This window comes from Mytilus trossulus, chromosome 10 (assembly GCF_036588685.1).
Source record: "Mytilus trossulus isolate FHL-02 chromosome 10, PNRI_Mtr1.1.1.hap1, whole genome shotgun sequence".
Classification (NCBI taxonomy): Eukaryota; Metazoa; Mollusca; class Bivalvia; order Mytilida; family Mytilidae; genus Mytilus; species Mytilus trossulus.
In genome coordinates, this window is record NC_086382.1 from 47173890 (window position 1) to 47198019 (window position 24130).

Genomic DNA, 24130 nt, shown 5'->3' on the forward strand with positions numbered 1-24130 from the left:
CAAAGACCAGTATTCCAATATTATGTAATGTTTAAGATTACAGCACTTTATCTGTTGTTAACTTTTTGGCTGATATATGATCCAAATATTCATTTTTCCTAATTATTTTTTACACTTTTATATACTGTAAATTCAGAAATTATTGAGATTTGTTTTATTATTTGCAAAAATGTGACATGGGTTATAATCGCAAGAATTTAAACCCTTTATTCTATTTTTTTTTATTTGAATTAAACAATATTTGTCTCAATATTGCAAAAATTAAAATTGCATTGTAGTTTAAAATGACAAAATCGCAATAATAAATGCAAGCTATAATTTCTGATTTTACAGTATAAATTATATTTTCTTGTTTACCTTTTGGTCAGTATCATCCTCTGCCATATCTACATCCTCATCCTGTTCACACTCCTCCCCCTCCTGACTAGCTAGAGGTTGTTCTAGCTGCTGTTCTGTCGTAGCAGTATCAATAGTCTGGGTATCATATTTAGATGTTGCATCTTTGACATGTTCATATAAATCAGCTTCTTTACTTGTTGACTCATCTTCCTATAAAGTATGAATATATGGATTATGATTAAAATACAACCTATTCACTCTTTATTGATACAAATGGTAATCCCCAATGTTCAACCACAGTTATCATTTCCTATCAGCATTATATAATGCAAGATAACAAACTAATGTGGAATTTGATACAAGAAAAACTATCAAAGGCTTGAAAATGTTTCCTTCAATATAACAGTATTATTCTTATTTGTCCTCATTGAAATTGAATTTTGTAATACTAGGTTGTGTATATGATAGTCAATTGGAATACAAGATAGATTTATGTTGAATGAACATAAGATGACAATGTTGAGACAATTGAGACTGAAAATGCCACAATATATACCAGAACTAAACATTATATCAATTCTTTTACAGCTGGTCTTCATTTTGCTTTTTCATGAATGTTAACCAATCATAGAGTGTCTATATTATGATATTGCAATGTCACAGAGAAAATGAAATTGTCTTAAACTAAAGTAAAACTATACCTGACTTTCAGTAGCAGGAGTGTCAGTGGTCTTCAGTTTCTTATATTTATCTTCCACAGAACCTAAACTTCTATCAACATCAGATTTACCAGGCTTTCTCTTCAACTGAAATTGTTAAGAATCTCATATTTATATATATAAAAAAATCTCTCTGCAAAAATATATACATGCCCTACCAACAAATATTATTGAATCGTCAACAGCAAAAATGTCAAGTTTCACTCATTTCTACTTGATCAAAGCATTTGTATATTTAAAGTTTTACCTACAGGTAGATGATAAGTATATTTGATATTTTAAAAGTGGGCCAGCTGTTATTTACAATTCAAAGATTTTTATAACAGTAAGAAGACATAGGGTAGTATCAAATCCAAAGGAATGGCAATATCTCACATGTTAACACTTTAAGCTATATGCAAAAAACTTGATCAGTCAGATTGGCTTCTTTTTCTATTGTTGGTAACCATTTTAACCTATCAGTAATTTATATAAATAATGGGGAAAAAGGAGAAAAAAGCTAAAAGTTGTAACATATAACATTTTCCCACTGGTTAATGATGGATTAAAATATTGCTTTTTACACACCTACAGACTATAGTCCAAAACGTATATGTACAATGATATTGAAAACTATCCCATTGTGAATTTCATATTGAAGGACTAAAAATTTTGACTTAATACTCTCCGTCATATTGTATATACCTGTTTCTGCTGCTGTGAATTTGAACCTTGTGTAACTTTGGATGAACTCTGACCTTGATGACCTTCTTCTAGTTCGGACTGTGCAGTTCCTGTTCCTTCAGCCTACAACAGACAATTATAAAACTTTAGAAAAGATCATTCTAGAACTTAATTTACAACAACTTTGAGAAATGACAACCTTAGGGTAATATGAAACCTTGCAATGTTACAACATATTATCATTATATCATTACCAGCTTGTCACATACATATATTTGACTCCATTATAAAATGTTAACCAACTCTTTTTCTCGAGAGAATTGCTTTTGTAAGTAGATAAATAATGCGAAAAAAAGGGAAATTAAATTGCAATGATGTTGTCTAGAAAGCCAAATCCCAAAATAAAGTATCCATTGAAATGAGTTACATTTAATGATCTATAAATTAATTACTTCTTCCTGATTATTTTCACTTTCTCCTGCTTGGTCATGGGCTGTATCACTTTGTTCCACATTTTGAGAATCATGTGTTGTCTGACCTTTGACCTCAGCCCCTTGTGGTTGTTCTTTATCTTCCTCATTGATTTGGTCTTCAGGATTTTCTTCACTTGGTTCCTATAAATTAGAGTACATCCAATTGAAAGAAACAGAAAAGTAATAACAAATGTAGAACTCTATTTAACGAGGCATTTAACTGGTAATTCATCAAAAATTGATATGTGCTCACACTACTTCTATCATAAAATATGCAAGTTTTTTAGAATTTTATGCATGAAAGTATTTACATGTCAATAAGGCCACAAAAAGAACACCTTAAGATTATTCCACAGGCAATACTTAAAATTTTAGTTTTTTTTTCATATTGTCTTTGTTTCTGTATTTTTTTAGTTATCTGATCTGATTAGATTTACACTAAAAATTCTATATTGGTTTGTGCAGTCAAACAAACCTGTGCTGAAAATCCAGGTTCATCTTTTCCTTCCTCTTCTTGTCTTTCCTCTTTTCCATCTTCTGTGTTTTCCTTTTCTAATCCATCAGACTCTTTCTGCTAATAAACAAAGGTCAAATTACATAATATTATTAAATTGAACAAATTAAACTCAATATAAACACTGGATTGAAGTAGAAACAACAACAATGAGAGTATGTAATTATTCTGAATTAACATGTTTTAAATGTGGACAGTGTTTCATATATGTTGCTATTCCCGCTCTTTTGTTGTGGTATATAATTATATATATTGAATGTATCTGTTTACCTCTTTCTCCTCTGGTGACATTTCTTCATCATTTTTATCATCTGTGTTGTCTTTATTTTCTTCATCAGGAATATTCTCTATGCCATCTGATGGTTCTTCTTTTTGTGATTCTTCTATAAAATATTAAAGATTAACCAGAGATAATAAATTATATTATAAATGTGTGAAATTTCACTAAATAACAAAAGAAAAACATTGGATGAAGAAGTGACTCAAACATTATTATATCGATGAAGATATGAAACTAAAAGAGCTATGATAACAAAAATTATCTATGGCATTTCACATGTGATGAGTGAAAACAACATAGAAGTGAATCTTTAACTGAAAACATTTGATGCCTATCAATTTTGAAGGCATTTCTCCCTAAATGAAGAAGTGAAAAATACCATTCTGTTTTACTGAATATATAAATAAATCATAAACCCAAAATAAAATATCTTCTTAAAACCATAAATATATTTTAGCTTTACAGTCTGAACTGAAACCACTCTCTGAATAAGGAATTGAAGGATCTTAAAAATGAAGTGTGATTCAAAGACTTATATATGTAGGGATCAGAAGTCTTTATCACTATACATAATCATTAATTAACTTCACAAAATAATATGTGATGATAGTTACCTTGCCCATCTGGACCCTCTTCCTCTTTGTCAATGTCATCATCTAGCTGAAGGTCATCTGGCAAGTCCATGCCATCAGGAGGTTTCTCTGCCTCCTTTTCATTTTGGTAAGGATCTACCTTGTCCTCGTCATACTCTGACTAAGAGAAGAAAAGAAATCATTTTAAGCATTCTAATAAAAGAGGGATGAAAGATACCAAAGGGACAGTCAAACTCATAAATCTAAAACAAACTGACAATGCCATGGCTAAAAATGAAAAAGACAAAGAGACAAACAATAGTACACATGACACAACATAGAAAACTAAAGAATAAACAACACGAACCCCACCAAAAACTAGGGGTGATCTCAGGTGCTCCAGAAGGGTAAGCAGATCCTGCTCCACATGTGGCACCGTCGTGTTGCTTATGTGATAACAAATCTGGTAAATAGTCTAATTCGGTAGGTCACATTCATGAAAGGGAAGGGATGGATTGTAATTACGACGTAAGGAACATATCCGATATCATTTGTGAAACAGTTATTTCATTACGGTCAACCGACTTGTGATGGTGTCCGTAAAATTTACGAAGGGATGATTTCAATTTCATCATTTGGAACTCTTGGTTCAATAGCTTCCTTGTGAGCAGCAACCCTCTAATAAATGTTAGGGCGAACTCAAATGACAAACCACACCTTTTGAAGGCACTTTTTCTTCCTAACTCCCTATCACCCAAAACTTGCAGTAAAGATACTATGCATTTTTTGCTAATCTAAATTTCTTACTGTAAATTCATTATCATATGATGCACACTTCATTTTAAAATTTTCAATAAATCATAAATAAATTCATAAGGTTGGTGAACACTTAGAAAATTCATGATCCTAAAAACTTACAGTGTCCATTTGATCAAGTTCATTTGGCTGTTTATTTTCTTCATCTGGATTGTCTTTGTTTTCTTTTGAAGAGTCCTTATTCTGATCCTCTTCTTCAGCCCCTTCATTATCATCCTTGGCCACTAGTTCACTCTTACTTTCCTGGCCAGATCCTGGTCCCTCCTCTTCTTTCTATGGAAAAGATAAAGTAAATGTTTTTCTAATTCATGATTCATGCAATTATCTACATTTATAACTTATTTAAAGAGGACTTGAAAGTGATTCATCTTTTTGTGTCATTTAATCTAGGAATAGTAAATTATTATCAACTAAATATGATATCTGCAACAAAAACATATCTATTGTATAGATTAGATCCTTTATCAAAACCTTTAAACATTAGCACTTGTCTGCAAGTCTTGACAACTACAAACCACTACAATTCAGTTGCATTATTTTCAAAATATGTACTAATACACATGCATATTATACAGATATGCAAAAAATATTTTCTTGTGTACTTTTAAAAGTCAATTTGATGATGATATATTACTGAATCCAAACAGCAAGAATAATGAAGTATTTTTTAACATTTTGGTTTGTGAGACAGATTCATATCAATTCAATAGCTAGAATATACATCTTTATTTTTTTTTCTAAAGTAAGGAAAGCATAATAGATTACATTCTACCCCCTTTTTAAAGCTTATGACTTTACCTGATTTTCTTGTTCTTCAGGTTCTTCTTCATCACTACCCCACATCTGTTCATCTAATTTATCTTCCCCCTGATCATCCACCTCTCCCATCTGTTTATCTATTTCCTCCTGCTCCTCACCCTCCTCATCTTCGTCTCCCTCCTCCTGGGGGTCTACATCATGAAGTTTGCCATCCATATCATCAGACATTTCTATAGCATTGTCCTCAGAAGGTATGTCTGGCTGGTCACTTTTTTCCTCTGGTTTGTCGCCTGGTTTTCTGGCTTCATCAAGCTTTATGTAGTAAAATATGTTTTTATGTATTTATGTTTTTAAATTTCAAATTTTGATTTGATTAAGCACATTCTGTAAGTTGTAAAAAAATAAAATTGAAATTGTTTCTCAAGATAGAACCAGGACCGTCACTTAAAAGAGACAAGAAGGACATATCATATGAGTGTTACCCAACAATAAAAATCAAATGCAGATTGAAAAACCAAATGCAAATCTTCATATTTACTGTTATAGAATTCTAAAAGATAATGAACAATTTCACTATTCATACATAAAAAATGAAAAATGTTGTTTCACCATTGGTTAGATATGAATCCTTGAAGAAGATGTTAACCTGTCAATGTATTTGAGTACACCTTGATACAATATTACCTAGGATCCATTAGATTCTAAAACAGTGATTGTGTTAGCGTATAGTTTAAATTGCATGAAATCAAGTTATTCTGTTTGATTGACAGCTCTTATAGAGGGAGAAAATAACGTTGACATTTTCCCTTACCTGATCCTCATTTTCAATCTGATCACTGACATCTTTGACACCTTCCCCTTCACCCATTCCAGCATTTTCAATGTCCTCAAAGTCTGTAGCTCCTTCACCGGCCACCTCATCTGAAAACTCAGCTGGAGTACAGAAACCCTGCACAAAATAAAATGATTAGATTTTAGCTTGTCCTTATGACTTTTCAAAAACTTCATACTCAAACTGTTTTTATACTTTTAGTTTTTTGTTTTTAACCAACTTGATTGTGGAAATGTAAAACAACTTCTATATATACTTTTTTTTGAATCAGCACATTGCAAGATACTCATTATTTGCATAATATATGTAAAGTCAGCCATACCATCCATCTTTTTCATGTTAAACATCTTAAAACCACTTTTTTTGAACAATTTTTTATTCTCTTTTTAATCGACCTAAACCCTGACTGTACTGTAATAATACCTTTGAAGCCAACTCTGTAAATATCCCTAACAATACAGACAGAAGTTTGGCTGTTGTCCTGTTAGTGGTTAGAGATGGGACACAGAACTCACCTTTGAAGCTAGTTCTGTAAATATCCCTAACAATACAGACAGGAGTTTAGCAGTTGTCCTGCTAGTGGTTAGAGATGGGGCACAGAACTCACCTTTGAAGCTAGTTCTGTAAATATCCCTAACAATACAGACAGAAGTTTAGCTGTTGTCCTGTTAGTAGTTAGAGATGGGACACAGAACTCACCTTTGAAGCCAACTCTGTAAATATCCCTAACAATACAGACAGAAGTTTGGCTGTTGTCCTGTTAGTAGTTAGAGATGGGGCACAGAACTCACCTTTGAAGCCAACTCTGTAAATATCCCTTACAATACAGACAGAAGTTTGGCTGTTGTCCTGTTAGTGGTAAGAGATGGGACACAGAACTCACCTTTGAAGCCAACTCTGTAAATATCCCTAACAATACAGACAGAAGTTTGGCTGTTGTCCTGTTAGTGGTTAGAGATGGGGCACAGAACTCACCTTTGAAGCCAACTCTGTAAATATCCCTAACAATACAGACAGAAGTTTGGCTGTTGTCCTGTTAGTAGTTAGAGATGGGACACAGAACTCACCTTTGAAGCCAACTCTGTAAATATCCCTAACAATACAGACAGAAGTTTGGCTGTTGTCCTGTTAGTGGTTAGAGATGGGGCACAGAACTCACCTTTGAAGCTAACTCTGTAAATATCCCTAACAATACAGACAGAAGTTTGGCTGTTGTCCAGTTAGTGGGTAGAGATTGGGCACAGAACTCACCTTTGAAGCCAACTCTGTAAATATCCCTAACAATACAGACAGAAGTTTGGCTGATGTCCTGTTAGTGGTTAGAGATGGGACACAGAACTCACCTTTGAAGCCAACTCTATAAATATCCCTAACAATACAGACAGAAGTTTGGCTGTTGTCCTGTTAGTAGTTAGAGATGGGACACAGAACTCACCTTTGAAGCCAACTCTGTAAATATCCCTAACAATACAGACAGAAGTTTGGCTGTTGTCCAGTTAGTGGTTAGAGATGGGACACAGAACTCACCTTTGAAGCCAACTCTGTAAATATCCCTAACAATACAGACAGAAGTTTGGCTGATGTCCTGTTAGTGGTTAGAGATGGGACACAGAACTCACCTTTGAAGCCAACTCTATAAATATCCCTAACAATACAGACAGAAGTTTGGCTGTTGTCCTGTTAGAAGTTAGAGATGGGACACAGAACTCACCTTTGAAGCCAACTTTGTAAATATCCCTAACAATACAGACAGAAGTTTGGCTGTTGTCCTGTTAGTGGTTAGAGATGGGGCACAGAACTCACCTTTGAAGCCAACTCTATAAATATCCCTAACAATACAGACAGAAGTTTGGCTGTTGTCCTGTTAGTGGTTAGAGATGGGACACAGAACTCACCTTTGAAGCCAACTCTGTAAATATCCCTAACAATACAGACAGAAGTTTAGCAGTTGTCCTGTTAGTGGTTAGAGATGGGACACAGAACTCACCTTTGAAGCTAGCTCTGTAAATATCCCTAACAATACAGACAGAAGTTTGGCTGTTGTCCTGTTAGTCGTTAGAGATGGGACACAGAACTCACCTTTGAAGCTAGCTCTGTAAATATCCCTAACAATACAGACAGAAGTTTAGCTGTTGTCCTGTTAGCAGCTAGGGCTTGAAGTAGGTAATATTCTATAACCTCACAATACTGTTGTAACAGAGGCAGACAATGTGATATAAGCTTGACACATGTTACATTGGACTGCAATGTTTCTGGATCTGAACTGTTCCAATGAGATATTAACTGATCCATCAGATGTTGAATACTGTTGGTTATCTGTAATTAAACAGTAATTTATCATCCATGAATATGTTTTAAGAACATTCAAATTGAACTTATTAAATACGGTTTGTAATCTGCAATTCAAAATAAATCTATGAATTTGTTTAAAAACATTCAAATTAAAATTATCTATTTCTAATACATATATACTTTTTAAAATGAAAACATGTTGCTGTTTTTTTTTGTTTTTTTTTTTAAGATGTATACAATTCTTCATCAAGGAGCTAAAATAAAAACAATGGGAATGATGATAGGGGAAATCAAATTTTGCAACAATTTCTTATCGTTTTTCGTTGTTACTTTAAACCAAAAAAAATTTCAAGAGAAACAATAACAATAATTTAGAATGTAGAATTAAAAAGTACATTGAAATAAGTGATAAGTCAATCCACTGTATTATAATTAGTTTTTGCTCAATCAACTATCTGCATTGATGATCACCATGCAAAATTTAAGAACCTTAGTAAGCACACTCACATACCCCACGTCCCCACCAAGGCTTCCAAAACGGTCATATATTCCGGACATTTGTATTATGTCCAGTAAAAGTCCGGCTGGGCAAAGCATGAAACGGTCATATCCTTTTTAGTTTTCAAGGCTTTCTTAAAAGTCGGTCATTTTAACATAAATCACGATCTTTTTCACCCAACCGAATGCCCTAAACAGCCACACATGTCCGGTCATAAAAGTGACATGATTAATTACTATCAAAACAACCCCTACTTCAATACTTTCTAATTTTAATCAAGGCTAATTAGTTGTTGGACACCTGAAATCTACCTGTTCAGGCGACAGGTAAACTATTTTCATTACCGGACATCGTATAAATTGATCGGTCTATTCAAAGTTATTTTTTACATTTCAGTGGGTTGTATCTATCTAATTTAGTCCAAAAGATTAAAATTATAAAAAAAAACTTATAAACATGATTTCATGAAAAAATTTAAAAGGTTTTAAATTAAAAGAATCGTCAGTACTTCGTTGTACGAAATAGAACATGTGTGCACATGTCCGCAGGTGGGACATTTAATTCGGCATCCTACATTTCTTAATAAACGCTAAAATTATCATTGATACCTGTATCAAACGTTGGTTTCAAGTGAATTGTTGAAGAAATAACGTGAAAAGAATTTCTTCACTCAGTCTTGCTTTAAAAATGTACACGGATTTTACGTATCCGTTTCTGGTCCATGTTTTACCATTGTAAAGTCAACATCCGGTTTAAGAATGTGATTTAAAACAACAGTAAAAGTTATTTACAATGTCATTTTGCCCAAATAAAGAGTCTTTGGCAGACATGAGCAAGCTGATGTGCTGCCAATTTACCAGTTTACATCAGAACATCAAATTAATACAAAAGTAAACTTTAATATCGTTTTTTTTTTTAATCTAATGTCAATCATTGGGATGGCCAAGTGATTTTCATGATACCCTTTTGTGACTTAGTCTTTAGAGATTAAAATCGGGATCAGATATAAAATGTCCGGCTGGCTCAAATATTTTTTGGAAGCCTTGGTCCCCACATTGTCATTGGAGAAATTAAATAAGTGTAAGGAAAAAAAATTGTATAAGAAAAATTAATTTCCTGCCAATATGCACATCTGAATAGTATGTCCTTATTATCTACAAAATTTCATGAAATTCTGTTGTGTGGTTTCAGAGGAGTTGAGATGACAAACTGTTGCAGAAGTACATTGAAGCAAATTAGTTCAAAGGGGTGTAACTCCAAAAAAAAATTGAATGGTAATTTCCTGTCGATGTGCACATCTACATAGTATATCCTTATTATCTACAAAGTTTCATGAAACTCTGTTGTGTGGTTTCAGAGGAGTTAAGATGACAAACTGTTGAAGTAGTGCCATAGAGCAAATAAGTTCAAAGAGGTGTAACTCCTAGAAAAAAAAATTAGTTGTAATTTCCTGTCGATATGCACATCTACATAGTATGTCCTTATTCTCTTAAAAGGTTTCATGAAATTCTGTTGTGTAGTTTTAGAGGAGTTGCGATGTCAAACTGTTGCAGAAGTAAATTGAAGTAAATAAGTTCAAAGGGGCGTAACTCCTAGAAAAAAAAGTCAATCGTAATTTCCTGTCGATATGCACATCTAGATAGTATGTCCTTATTATCTAAAAAGGTTTCATGAAATTCTGTCAGTTGGTTTCAGAGAAGTTGCAATGACAAACTGTTACAGTAGAACATTGAAGCAAATAAGTTCAAAGGGGCGTAACTCCTTGAAAAAAAATATAATCGTAAATTCCCGTCGATATGCACAACTACATAGTATGTCCGTATTATCTAAAAAGGTTTCGTGAAATGCTGTTGTGTGGTTTGAGAGGATTTGCGATGATAAACTGTTGCAGTAGAACATTAAAGTAAATAAGTTCAAAGGGGCGTAACTCCTAGAAAAGAAATTGAATCACAATTTCCTGTCGATATGCACAACTACATAGTATGTCCATATTATCTGAAAAGGTTTCGTGAAATGCTGTTGTGTGGTTTGAGAGGAGTTGCGATGACAAACTGTTGCAGTAGTACATTAAAGTAAATAAGTTCAAAGGGGCGTAACTCCTAGAAAAAAAATTGAATCCCAATTTCCCGTTGATATGCACAACTACATAGTATGCTTATTATACGAAAAGGTTTCGTGAAATTCTGTTGTGTGGTTTGAGAGGAGTTGCGATGACAAACTGTTGCAGTAGTACATGTACATCAAAGTAAATAAGTTCAAAGGGGCGTAACTCCTAGAAAAAAAAATTGAATCCGTATGTCCTTATTAACTGAAAAGGTTTCGTGAAATTCTGTTGTGTGGTTTGGGAGGAGTTGCGATGACAAACTGTTGCAATAGTACATTAAAGTAAATAAGTTCAAAGGGGCGTAACTCCTAGAAAAAAATTGAATCGCAATTTCCCGTCGATATGAACAACTACATAGTATGTCCTTATTATCTGAAAAGGTTTCGTGAAATTCTGTTGTGTGGTTTGAGAGGAGTTGCGATGACAAAAAACAGGAATGACAGACAGAAGGACTGACGGATTGGTCAAAAACATTATACCCTCCGCAACCCGTTGCGTGGGGTATAATTACATACATAAGACAAAGGAATTCAAGATTGTAAGTAAATAGGGAACCCATTTTTTAAATTATATGCCATTTCATTTCTCTGTTCAAGTAGGTGGAGATCCTGTTATGTACAGGTTTTTTCATTGTGTATTTTACCTTAATGATGATTTTTTAGTTTTGCTAGTCAGTTTTTGGTTGTTCTGTTGTACTGTCCAATATTTTAACCTTTCTATGTATCATTCAACAACAACTAAGAAACCATTTGTCAAGCGTGTTTCACAGCCAATTTCACGGAGTATGTAGACAAAGGTAAGCTTGCTTGCGAGCTGAATCATGAAGTCATTGTTAGGTAAGGTAAACTACCCTCCTTTAAGTGTAGACAAGTCCAAAAGTTAACCAATCTATCTGTCTGTAGGACTACGCTACTTCGAAAGGAGGGTAGTATACCTTACCTAACAATGACTTCGATGTTCAGCTAGCAAGCAAGCTAACCAAAGATATTACCTATAGCAACACCCTCATTAAAATGGGCTGCAATTTCATTGTATGGGGACTGATTGATTGTTGTTTGCTTAACACTATTTTCAAATTAACAACACACAAAATAAATACCTTTGTACTTAAAACATGTGTTACATCCTCTTTAACTTTTTCAATAACTTGTTTTACAAACAGTCCATCTTCAAATTTCATAGCTTCATTTTCACCTAAAATAATAAATGCAAGCAATTTTACAAACAAGATAAGCAATCAGCTAAGGTTATAAAACAAGACTTTGTTTTCTCCTACATCTAAAAAAAGAAATAATAAAAAAAATCATTGTTTATGAATGATAGTCAAAGTTTTATCTATGTTCACACTGTCTAGATATACACCTGATCACTATTTATAATTCTTTCCCACTTTTGGCGTTATAAAGCAATCACTTTTCCATTGTGGCATTATATATTTTCTATTATGATGTAAAAAAAATTACAGGAACGGGAACTTTTGTGATGTCCAGTAAGGGCGAACAAATAGCAACAATGCGTATTGAAAAGACCATATTCAAGGATCTACAAAAAAAATATCAATTTGAAAAGGCAATATAGGAAAGCAAAAAACACAAAACAAATGGAAAATACAATTGCTTGACCATACAATAAACTTGTAGGACCAGTTATTAACCTAGTACATGCTATTTATTTACATTTTGAAGCCAAATGAACATACCATTTTCAGCATCAGTGACAGCCTTATCACTCTCATGATTTTTCCTGATATTCTGAATCACCATTAAAATACTAGAAACAAGTTCCTCTGCATTTGACGCAAACTGGTTGACCTCATTGTTTAGTTCACTACTCGCTGATTTATAATGTGTCATCTTCTGTTCTTCAAGACTTGTCCATGATTTAAACTCTGCCACAAATTTATTAATTCTTTCACTGAGATAAGACAAACTAGATGTGAATTCACACAAAGAATTGTCAGATGGACTTTTAAACAAGTTAATGATTCCCTGCATGTCAGGAACAATACTTTCCAGTGACTGAGCTGCTTCAGTTAGAGTTCTCATTGAATTGCTATAAAATAGAAAGAGCATGTATTATTTTACAAAATAGAGAAAATGCAAAGACACTTCACAGTAGGCCATACAATGTACCCTGATAAACCAAGTGTTTATAAAAAGATCAAGCAATAACAGTATCAAGCATCATAAAAAGCAAGACCTATTTTTTTTAAAAACTGATTTGTTAGTGTTTCGCCACACCTTCAGCACAATTTGTTTTATCATTCTTCTTATTGAGAAAGAAATAGTACCCAGAGATAATAGCTAACTTTCATACAGGAAAACTTGCAATTTTCATCAATTGAGATATGGGAGTTACCTGCACCTTATTTATGAACAGGGTTCAAACTCACAACCACAGTCTTGTTTTCAATATAGATGAACTACCGAAATCACATGGCCACTGAGGCTCCCCTTTTTAAAGGAAATTTTTAATTGAATAAAGCTCTAAATCATTTTACAGCTATAAAATAATCATAAACGTTCAATAAAAGATGTCAATAGGTAGGGTCAAATTTTATTAGTTAGCTTAACTAATTATGAAGTGATCAAATCACCTGACTCACATGAAGTGGTACACAGATGGATCTGTCACTGTTTCCATGGATATACACATATTATTAAAAAAAAATGAACAGTGTAACAAATCTGCTTTTGATAATTATATCAGAACTTACATTGTCCATATCACATTTTTATTCTCTCCAACTAACTTTTTGTGTAACTCTACAGTTCTTTGTCTTATTGTCTGAAAAAGAAAACATAAATACAAAAATTTATTCTGTTAAACTTGAACTATCACCATGTACAAACTAAATTCATTTGGGTTGCTCATTTAATTTGGTCATTATAAAGGAACTATAAGCAATTGCCATAGAAGTGAGCTATAAAACCAGGTTTTAACCACCATTTCTTTTGAAAATGCCTGTATCAAGTCTGAAATATGACAGTTGTTTCCTAGTTGTTCCATTGGTTGATAATCTTTGACAAAGAATTTTTTCTATAAAATAACCATAGTTTAACAAAATAATTTACCTTTACACAAGTCATACAGTTTGTCCAAGTAGAATCACCATGTTTAACTAGAGCCATTTTGGAGAGATTTTCCTCTCCTACTGGAGATGGATGATGATTTGTCTCCCCTGTTGACTTTGGACAAGACTGTAACAGAGCTTCAAACTGGATCATTCCTTCTGTTATAGAGGTTAGTAATTCTTTGAAGTCAAACTGTGAAAAAATGTAACAATCTTTTATGATTTTTATTATTTTGAATTGTAATCAAATAGCAAATTTGTGCATCTATCATTTGAAGGATATTAAAAACGTTTCAAATTAATTAATTCTCAGGATACTTTTCTAATCACCAAATCACTGTTTTTTTTACACTTTAGTGTTCTTTTGTATTCCACTGTATATAGTTGATGTGTTTCCCTAGGTTTAAGTTTGTTACTCAGAATTTTCTTCTCTCAATCAATTAATGACTTGTGAACACTGGTATACTACATGCTTAATAACATGGTTGTGAACAGTTTACTCCTACCGTAATGATTTTTATCATACTTTAAATCTAACTTACATGCCATTTATTACTATCTGTCTGATTTGGTGGAACTGTACTGTCACCAGCTTTAATAACAGATGTTAGTGCTTCTAAAGACATACTGAAAAAGAAAAGAAGAGATGTGACCTTTTAGGATGATGGCTATACATAAATCTGATGAATGAGGGGACTGGAAGTTACATTAATTCCAAGACTCTATCCATACAATTGTAATGAGAAATGTAATGTGTTATTGTGTAAAACTTGATTCAACCCCAATACCCCTTTATTATTTATATCAGGTGCCTTCCAACCCACAAACATATAATTAATTCTTGAATAGCCCTGAAAAATACAATTAAAATCAAGTGTACATGTAGGTAGTACATTCATCTTGAGAGATCCTAGTCAATGAAAAGTCACCTTGTGCATAAAACATAATTATCTATAAGGTAAACATTGGCTTTTATCTAATTCATTGTGAATTCTTAAACCTTATATTTGTTGGTACCTGATAGATTTATAATGCTGGCCAATAGAAGACAGATCTTTATACTGTTGTACAACCAGTGACATCAGATGTTCTGTAAAACCTCTACATCTGTCCATATTCCCTAGACCAAGTTCCTACAATTTACATGTATATCATTACAAGTAGTATAAACACCTTGTCTAAACATCAACCCAACAATGTTAGATCTGTAAATTTGCTTTTGCAAATATTTTGTTCTTCCCTCGCGGGGATTCGAAACCCATGCTTCTGAGATCGTGACACCAAATCGCCTGCACTGTAACCGGCGCACAACCACCTGGGCTTCATAAAAATTAAGCTTTCTGTGGCTGGATGCTACCTTTCCACGACAGTTTTAATCTAGCGCTGTACTACAGTACATGATATATAAGGCATGAAGATATTATTTTACAGATCAGCTAAATTATCTCTAGTAAAGGATCCTTTAAATGAATGTAAGATACAGTTACAGAAATAATTATATTTATAAGTACGTCTGAACAAGTGACAACTCTACAACAAATTTATCCATTGGATCACCAGCAGTGATGGTGATACATGGCTGTGTACATTCTGTATATGCAACTCGTCTAAACATCAACCCAACAATGTTAGATCTGTAAATTTGTTTTCCCAAATTAATTCTTTTCTTCTGTCTCATATCCTACACATTATTCTCATTGATTTAGAAAAGGGAAGTGATTCTAATATTATTTGAAATGCTATCTCTGAGGTTTGGTAAGTTAACTCATACAGTTGAAGCTATATCACTCTTGTATCAGAAAGAGTCATAATAAAGCTTAATACTTCACAGTTAAGATGAAAGATACATAGGTAAAACAGTTTCTATACTTGTAAAATGGTCATTTCAGTGAAGAATACCACTGTGTATAGTCATTATGCCTACCTGTGATGGAGTCATCAATGCTGAAGCCAGCTTAGCTTTCCTAGATATACACCTGTAATAATACTGCTGGCACCCAGTCCATGTACTACAAACCATTTCACTGTACCTGCAATATAATAAAGAGACAGCTTAGATAGCTTTACAAGAAAGATTTTAATATGTTTGTTTAAAGCTTACTTTTTAAATGTGTCTGTTAAAATGTTCATTCTGTAGCATTATTTTGTTACAAAAACTGAAGCAAAAAGTAACTAGAGGCTCTCAAGAGCCTGTATCTCTCACCTGACTCTACTTGGGTTTTTGAATTCATATAAAAAAAAAAAATTTGGCTACAAAGTAACAACACTTGGACAGCACCAGATAAGAAACATTCATGCTATGTTTGGTTTCATTCCATTCAGTGGTCCTCTAAAAAGAAGACATTTGTATGTATTTCCCGTAGGGTCCTATGTTAAAGGAGCACTAGCTACGATATATATAAAAAAATAAAGTATGATTTTTTTTTAGATTAATCATTAATTAAATTGGAACAATGAAATAATAATTTGCTTTTAGCAATCAATTTGCTTTAATTTTGTTGAAATAAGCGATTATACATAATTTTTGACTGATTCACTTGCAAGTGAATACGTCATCATCATTCTAACCGGTATTCATGTGAACTTCAATTTAACCCCCTAGCTAGAGACTGACAACGCATGCATTGTACGTGAACTGGTTATTTAAAGAAAAAAATGTCAACAATGAAAGTGAAACTACGGTTAATCATTTGATTACTAATTCGATCCACATAAATCATTCTTATACTGTTAAAAACAATGAGAAACTTATATTTTTAATCTATAAATTCAAATCAAACAGACCTATAAAAATCCAATTGCATGTGCTGGTTTAACCTATTCATATATTTATTTGTGTTTACATTGCTTATATGGTCATCTGAGGTCAAATCGATAGTTAATTAGATGGCATCTGGATTTAAATACACACGAAACGAACCGACATATCATCTTCCCCATGCTCTGTAAACTGTTTATTCTAAACGTTTGATTGATTGGATAAATGTTTTACATTGTTATTAATCATATATGAGAATTTGAGTCAAATTGGTGACCATGAATTTGACAGCTAGTGCCCCTTTAAACTAAGTCCTCCCCTGGGGACCATCTTGGATGATGGATCGGCTACAAAGTAACAACAATTGGTCAGCACCTCATAAGGAATATTCATGCCATGTATGGTTTCATTCCATTCAGTGTTTCTCTAGATGAAGTTCAAAATGTAAAATGGTAACGACGACGACGGATGCTAAGTGATGAGAAAAGCTCACTTGGCCCAAAGGTGAGCTAAACACAGAGAACATACAAATGGATTATTTAACAAGAAAGAAACCAAAAATCAAATAGACAAAACAAAACCAAAAAAAAACACCAAAAACATTAGAGCTAATTTGGGGAGTAAATTGCAAGTTTTATTGTAATATCAGCTCAAGAGAAACAAATGTTTGAAAGTTAAAGCAAAGTTGATTTATTTGTTAACATATGCATCAATACTGGCATGGTTTTGTCTGTTCGCTTATAATTCATAGATTAAATAGTCTTTTCCAAAGGTGGAATAGCCTCAAGTAAAGCTGATATTTGATAGTTTTCACATTTTTATTTGTAAGTGAAAGTTAAGTATAATTATCTTTGTTTATTTTCCAAATAAATATTTGTACTAATTTTCAACTTACTTTGAGATGGTACAACTTTCCATGAGAACATTAAAATCAACAGGATCAACAGTGAGTGGAAGAGTGTCTTTGTCGTCACGACTGGACATGGTAAGTCCCTTCCTGTATGATAGTCCTGTAATACATTAAACATAGCATTAATATTGCATTGTTTATATTTTCCTTCACATTTCTTTCAGTTTTTCACAAAATAAGGTAATGATATGAGCAACATTTTGAGCAAAGCAAGACGGAAATTCCAGCTGATCTATCTATTTCTCCAATTCTATGGCAGTTTAACCCTTTCCGGACCCAGTGTATAAAAAAATTGAATCATCGTGTGGATGCTGATGATCTGAGAAGATAATTGGATGAATTTATGGGTCATAACTTTCGTCAGCTCTCTCAATAAATCAAAATGTCGCAAGTTGTTAATAAAATTGAAACCTTGTAAAACGTGAAAGGCATTGAAAAGGATTTTGGTTTATCCAGCTGTCTGGATAGTAAGTTATGAATTCTATGGATAAATCCCATAATCTACTGGTACCAATGTAAGAATCTATATATGAAGGATTTATGTACCTGGTACATCTTTTTTCTTGAAATAAGAAAATCTTTATGGTTTCAAGACAACTTATGCAATGTATTTGTCAGACACATTGCAGTATATAATCAGACTTTAATACATAGTATAATAGTATGAAGCAGGCCATAATTCTCTCATAAAACCAGTCTTTGTTTTTCCTACTAAAATCCACATTCAAGGTTGTTAATTTTCCCAAGAGGATGCATATGTCTTTATATTTGAAAAATGAAGAATATTTAGCTTTTTCTAAATATCTACATCTAACTTACCACAAGCTGTTAAATGTTTGAAGAGATCAGCTAAGGCTCTTCTCCTCAAATGGCAGATATGTTTGGCTTCTGATTTCTGTTTATCTTTTTCCAATGACTTAAAGTGAAAAAAAAAATCATATATTATAATTCACAGCTTCTTCAAATTTTGATTTGACTTTTGACATATATAAGACTTTTTGTTCTCAAGTTAATATGAGAAATCATAGTTGAAATGCATAGATTTCAATTTATTCTAACAAGACAAGTACATTCTTTTATTGTCAAAATTTATAGCACTTTTAATTTTACGGATTCATTTTGATTATATCTATCAAAGTGGAGAGGGATTAATATAAGTTGATTAACCCAATCCACTATACATAAATATGTTTACTCTATATCTATTGGTATATTTATTTTATCAGATGCATTGCCATGATGATTTGTATTTCTTTAACAAACCCACCTGATTAACTTCTTTGGCCTGTAATTCATGCACTTCTTCAATCATGTCACCTATAAAATACATGTTCAAATTAAACAGTCAGTAGAATCATTTTCATAAAAATAACCTCTCTTGAGTCTTAATTTCATTTCTCCTTAATTTGTTTTTGAAAACAAAGATTAAACAAGTGAAACTGTGAGCTACTGCTCACTGATGATACCCCCGCCGCAAGTGGATAATATTAATAGTGTAAAAATATGCAAGTGTTCAGTAAATAGGAAGTTGTCGAGTGATGAATCTAAAAACACATCACACGGTATAGTTGACTTATATAAATCTTGAAACCAAGTTTCAGAAATCCTTGTATTGTAGTTCCTGAGAAAAATGTGACGAAAATTTTCAACTTGGCTATCATGTGTAAAATCATACAAGTGTTCGGTAAACAGGAAGTTGTCGAGTGATGAATCTGAAAACGCATCACACGGTAAAGCTGACTTATATGAATCTTGAAACCAAATTTCAGAAATCCTTATATTGTAGTTCCTGAGAAAAATGTGACGAAAATTTTCAACTTGGCTATCATGTGTAAAATCATACAAGTGTTCAGTAAACAGGAAGTTGTCAAGTGATGAATCTGAAAACGCATCACACGGTATGGCTGACATATATAAATGTTGATACCAAATTACAGAAAGGGTGGATGTGTAGTTCCTGAGAAAAATGTGACGAAAGTTTCATGGGACGGACTGACTGACGGACGGACAGACGGACAGACAGAGGTGAAACAGTATACCCCCCCTTTTTTAAAGCGAGGGGTATAATTATATTAAGCAAGTATGCAGCTATTATTTTACTTATGACACATTTAATTTTTGAAACTGTATTTCAAATGACAAACAACTTCATGCAAGTGATAATATTTGTTTACTAACTTACCAATAAACTCATCTAATTCTGATATTATACTTCTATATTGCATCTTCTCCGTCAGACCACGCCAATGCTTGTAAACTTTTCCACACAATGTAGGTGCTCTACCCAGTAAAGGAAGAGCAACATCACTACTCTCTACCTAGAAACAAATATTTAGACTTGCATCAAAGTTACATCAACAATCAGCTCTTAGTTTAGGCTGGTTCATTACAGCATACATGGGACCCAAGGTTCTCAACTATCAATGATTGTTTTTGAACATTGAAAATGTAAGAGAAATTCTATATTTGCTTCCATGGATGGTTATTGCATTTTTAAAGTGCCTTCCCTGGGTACCATATATTTTTGAAAAGTCCTCATTTCGGATTTTACACTTCAACAAGTTTTAATCCCAGGGGACTAATATGAAACAGTCAAGGGGAAAGACCTAAAATTTGCAAGAGATAAAATGAGTGTTGCATATTCTGTTGATCTGATCATAAATTGTACATGTACTTTGATGCTAACACGCTGATATTGCTTATTTGAGCATGCAATAGGTAGATATCACATATGCCTAACCAACTGTTTAAACGTTTAATATAAACAGATTATTGATCCCTGCATAACAGTACTAGTATGTTGTAAATTAGGTTGTCAACAACGACTTTTGACAGATGTGAAAAAATTTAGACTTCATTGCTATTTTTATATACCTGTAGATTTAGTTTGAGTTAACCTGAAATAACATCTCAAATAGTGTAATTTTACACAAACACTGTATTTTTATGTACCTGTTGGATAATTATTGGTTTCTTGGTCACAATATTCAGGTTTATAAACTCTTCCCTCCATTTGGAGATATTCTGTTCAGAGCTTATAGATGTAGTTTTTTCTTGGTATACAGCTCTCACTGGCTGGTTTAAAATATCCTACAAGCAAAAAGATTAGATAATAAGACTATTTGTGAAATAAACTTTTTAAATAGTTCAGATAAAATATTGTAGATATAGCGAAGTTTATAACAATATAACTTGTAAAGAAACAGCTACAAAACAAATTCATACAAATACCCAAATACCAAAAAAAATTGTATGTTTTCTTTATTCAATTTACTGCAAGCTCTTAAGAACTAATTCTTCCTTTATATTTTACAAAAGTAATCAATAGTATCAGAGCTCCAGATAAGAATTCACAAATTGGGGTTTTTACCCACCATTTTCTTGTGTAATTGGGTGATAAAGATTTTTAATTGCATTATCAATTCCAATTCACCCCTCAAGTTAATATCAAATTGGGTTTTTCACCACCAAGCTCCTTAATGTATTGTTTTTTTTCATCAACTCACTATTTAATATTTAGGCAATATCAACCCCTGATGTTTTTCTTTTCAATCTTAAATATGTTTCTTTCTTTGAATAATATGTGCTATAGCTGTTTTATTTATTTTAATTCACTGACAAGCAATTGTATGTTTAATTTGTGTGCCGTTTCAAACCTTCTACCAGTTTTGTATTTTCTCACAACTTATGTAAACTGTAAATAACGGATATGTGTATTCCCAGGCACTCGTCTCAGATCTTTATTCTCTAATATATACCATTATATAAAAATTTGGAAAGGAGTGCCTGTGTGTGTATTCACTCATCAACCGTAAAACGAGAAAAAAATAGTATATAATCTCTAATTATACTTGAATGATTTTGTTTTATTCAATTTACATAAATCTGGGTTAAGTTATCCCTTAATAGAACTTTTGGTTTCCAATTACATATCATTTCATAATTGATTTGGCCTTTCACATTTTCGAAGTCCCGTGTTTATTAGCAATGTTCTCGTTAAGATACGCAAACACGCCCATCCGTTCGACGGACGCTTCCTAAAACACTTGCTGAGTGTTGTTATCATCATATCTTTCCCTCAGCTATTTAAAAGACGCTGAAAACATGCTTCTATTCAATATTTTTATCGGACATTCACTTTTGTTTTAATTCAATGTATGTTATGATAAATCTCGAGCAATTCAAAAAAAATATGACAACACGACACATGCTAATTGGAGAAACGCCGAGAAGATCGAAATGATATCAAAAACACGTGTACCTTTTTAGCAAGGGAAAATTCCAACAGGGACCCATTTCAGCTACTTGATGCAGTGATCTATTTTAAGAACGAAAGGACATTTCCACATATAAATACAATAAAAATAGATTTACGCAACAAGTGAAAACAGATAAGGGTAAATAACGCAAACGGTAGCTAACAAAAGGGTTGAGAACTCATAGTTTTGGCATAAAATTGGGTTTTCCTTTGAATTAATTGGGTTATTGAACCCTACAATGGGCAATTGCATTGGGTTTTCTATTATTTGTATTGCGTGATCATGCAAATATGCAGCTTATCTGGAGCTCTGATAGTATGGTCAAAAGGAATTTCCAAGTTATCTCAACATACTGAGTATCTAAACATATTTACCTGAAAAGCTTTGACATGTTTGTGAAGAGTTCTATGGGTCTTCTCAGTGGTTGTTTTTAATGCCCAGTAATTCATGTCTGTCCATCTAGCTATCTTAACAAATCCCTGAAACACACCATCTCATATAAAGAATGCAGTAGTTTTAATTATAAAGCAATGGTATATAAAAACTGTGAAGAGAATAAGTTCAAGGAATTTATTTTCTAAGAACTGTGTAAACTTTGTTTGAGAACTTTTATTTGATATTACAACCTAAAACATAACTTTCAAATGTTTAAATTTTGCAAAAGTGTATAATTTCTAATCAATAAGAAAATAAATAGTATAAACTAAAATGAACCAAAGCCTTATAAATCTTCAATACAAATGGAATCCTTCAAACAAGAAAAAAGTATAGGGAATGCCTTCGAAAATCACATTACAATAGAATTGGACTATCGTTAAAAATCATCTTCCATGACAATTCCTTTTTTCTAAAGCTAACATTTCAAAAGTTCTCTTTTCCAAAGTAAAACAAAGAAAATAAAAGCTCTAGCATTCAACAATATGGTCATGTGATCCTTAGAATTATTTATTTACCTTAAGTTCTTTTTCAACCGGAGCTCTGAGACGTTGTATTTCGTCATCTATCATTCCAGAGAACTGATTGTAAAACTGGTATACATTCCAGAGTAGGTTAACCAGATACTCTGTAAAATAAATGTGTTCTTGTTCACTGAATTATTTATTGCCGTTCATATTTGCATTCTAGTATCAAATTGTACCATTCTTTAATATGCTGGATAATTATAAAACTACCTTCCAGAGAAGTGATTCAAGCTGTTAAATTAACAACTCAGTGTATTTTATTAATCTTTAAACTTTTAAGTGCTGTGGATTCATTTTAATATTTTCTTGGATACCAACTATTATAGATTAAGGAAATTCTTTTTTCTTTTGTGGATACATGACTTTATGGCTCACAAATGCTTTATACAAGCCTATATCAAATTTGTTTTTCATTGAACTTTTATATACTTGATTACCCTATACCCATAAAATCCAAAAATAATCATATTGAATCAACAGTTGGTTAATTTTAGTTTTATAAATGATTTCCACATTGGCCCAGATATATTAAGTATTAAGAAGTGGTATACAATAATCTGTATAAACCCTCTAAGGTAAGAAATGTAGGTGACACTAAATGATTTTCATACTTTGTTTATCAGAAGTATCCATATTAACAAGTTGACAATGAAAGCTCTTCACCATTTCCAGACGAGACCTGCATTCTCCCAAGGTTGATTTCTCCATGAACTCCAACAATGATTTAAGAATGTCCTTATCTGTCATCGGGGTATTGTCTCCTTCTCCAAGCTGAAAACATAATATAATAATGAATTCATAAATAATACATATTTTTTGGCAAGCGTTGGAAAATTAGAGTAGAAAGTTTAAAAAGTTTAAATAATATAGCAATATGTACCAAAATAGACTACATTTTATAATTTTAATTGAAGAATAAAATTTCCAAATTTCCTGTTAATGTTTTATTTCAACATCACATATAAGATGATATAAGATATATTCAATAGCTAAGTGCTTAATTCAAGGACAATAGCAGGTGCCTTAAAATGTATTTTTTCATTATGCTCATTAAGCGATGCATCTATTTAAACTCATATCAGCTATTGCAACACTTAAGGTGTAACACCACTAATTCAGGCCCGGCCAGAAAGCACATACGAGAAAGTAGTACATATTTAACACAAAATAGTTCCTACGCATGAGTGTAACTTTCAAAATATGTAGAATATTTAGGTATTTTTGGTATCAAATGAAAGCTGAAGGACTGGTGATCATTGTAGAACACTTTTGGACTTTTAGTTTTGAATATTAAAAAAACTGCACC

General features: G+C 32.6%; 1 protein-coding gene across 1 annotated transcript in view; it reads right to left on the reverse strand.

Annotated features, from left to right (window-relative positions):
• Positions 1-24130, reverse strand: part of LOC134687952 (midasin-like) — a 53334-nt gene that overhangs the window by 5356 nt on the left and 23848 nt on the right. The window contains exons 15-40 of the mRNA XM_063548414.1: positions 23436-23595; positions 22816-22925; positions 22237-22341; positions 20556-20693; positions 19786-19921; positions 18871-18920; positions 18423-18519; positions 17589-17703; positions 15860-15965; positions 14953-15068; positions 14478-14562; positions 13937-14128; positions 13579-13649; positions 12562-12914; positions 11962-12056; positions 8047-8283; positions 5947-6084; positions 5175-5447; positions 4479-4649; positions 3603-3741; positions 2979-3091; positions 2670-2768; positions 2174-2335; positions 1743-1844; positions 1041-1145; positions 358-549 (exon numbers count right to left, since the gene is read on the reverse strand). Coding sequence (XP_063404484.1) covers positions 358-549; positions 1041-1145; positions 1743-1844; positions 2174-2335; positions 2670-2768; positions 2979-3091; positions 3603-3741; positions 4479-4649; positions 5175-5447; positions 5947-6084; positions 8047-8283; positions 11962-12056; positions 12562-12914; positions 13579-13649; positions 13937-14128; positions 14478-14562; positions 14953-15068; positions 15860-15965; positions 17589-17703; positions 18423-18519; positions 18871-18920; positions 19786-19921; positions 20556-20693; positions 22237-22341; positions 22816-22925; positions 23436-23595 — 3660 coding nt within the window. The remainder of the gene's footprint in view (positions 1-357; positions 550-1040; positions 1146-1742; positions 1845-2173; positions 2336-2669; positions 2769-2978; positions 3092-3602; positions 3742-4478; positions 4650-5174; positions 5448-5946; positions 6085-8046; positions 8284-11961; positions 12057-12561; positions 12915-13578; positions 13650-13936; positions 14129-14477; positions 14563-14952; positions 15069-15859; positions 15966-17588; positions 17704-18422; positions 18520-18870; positions 18921-19785; positions 19922-20555; positions 20694-22236; positions 22342-22815; positions 22926-23435; positions 23596-24130) is intronic.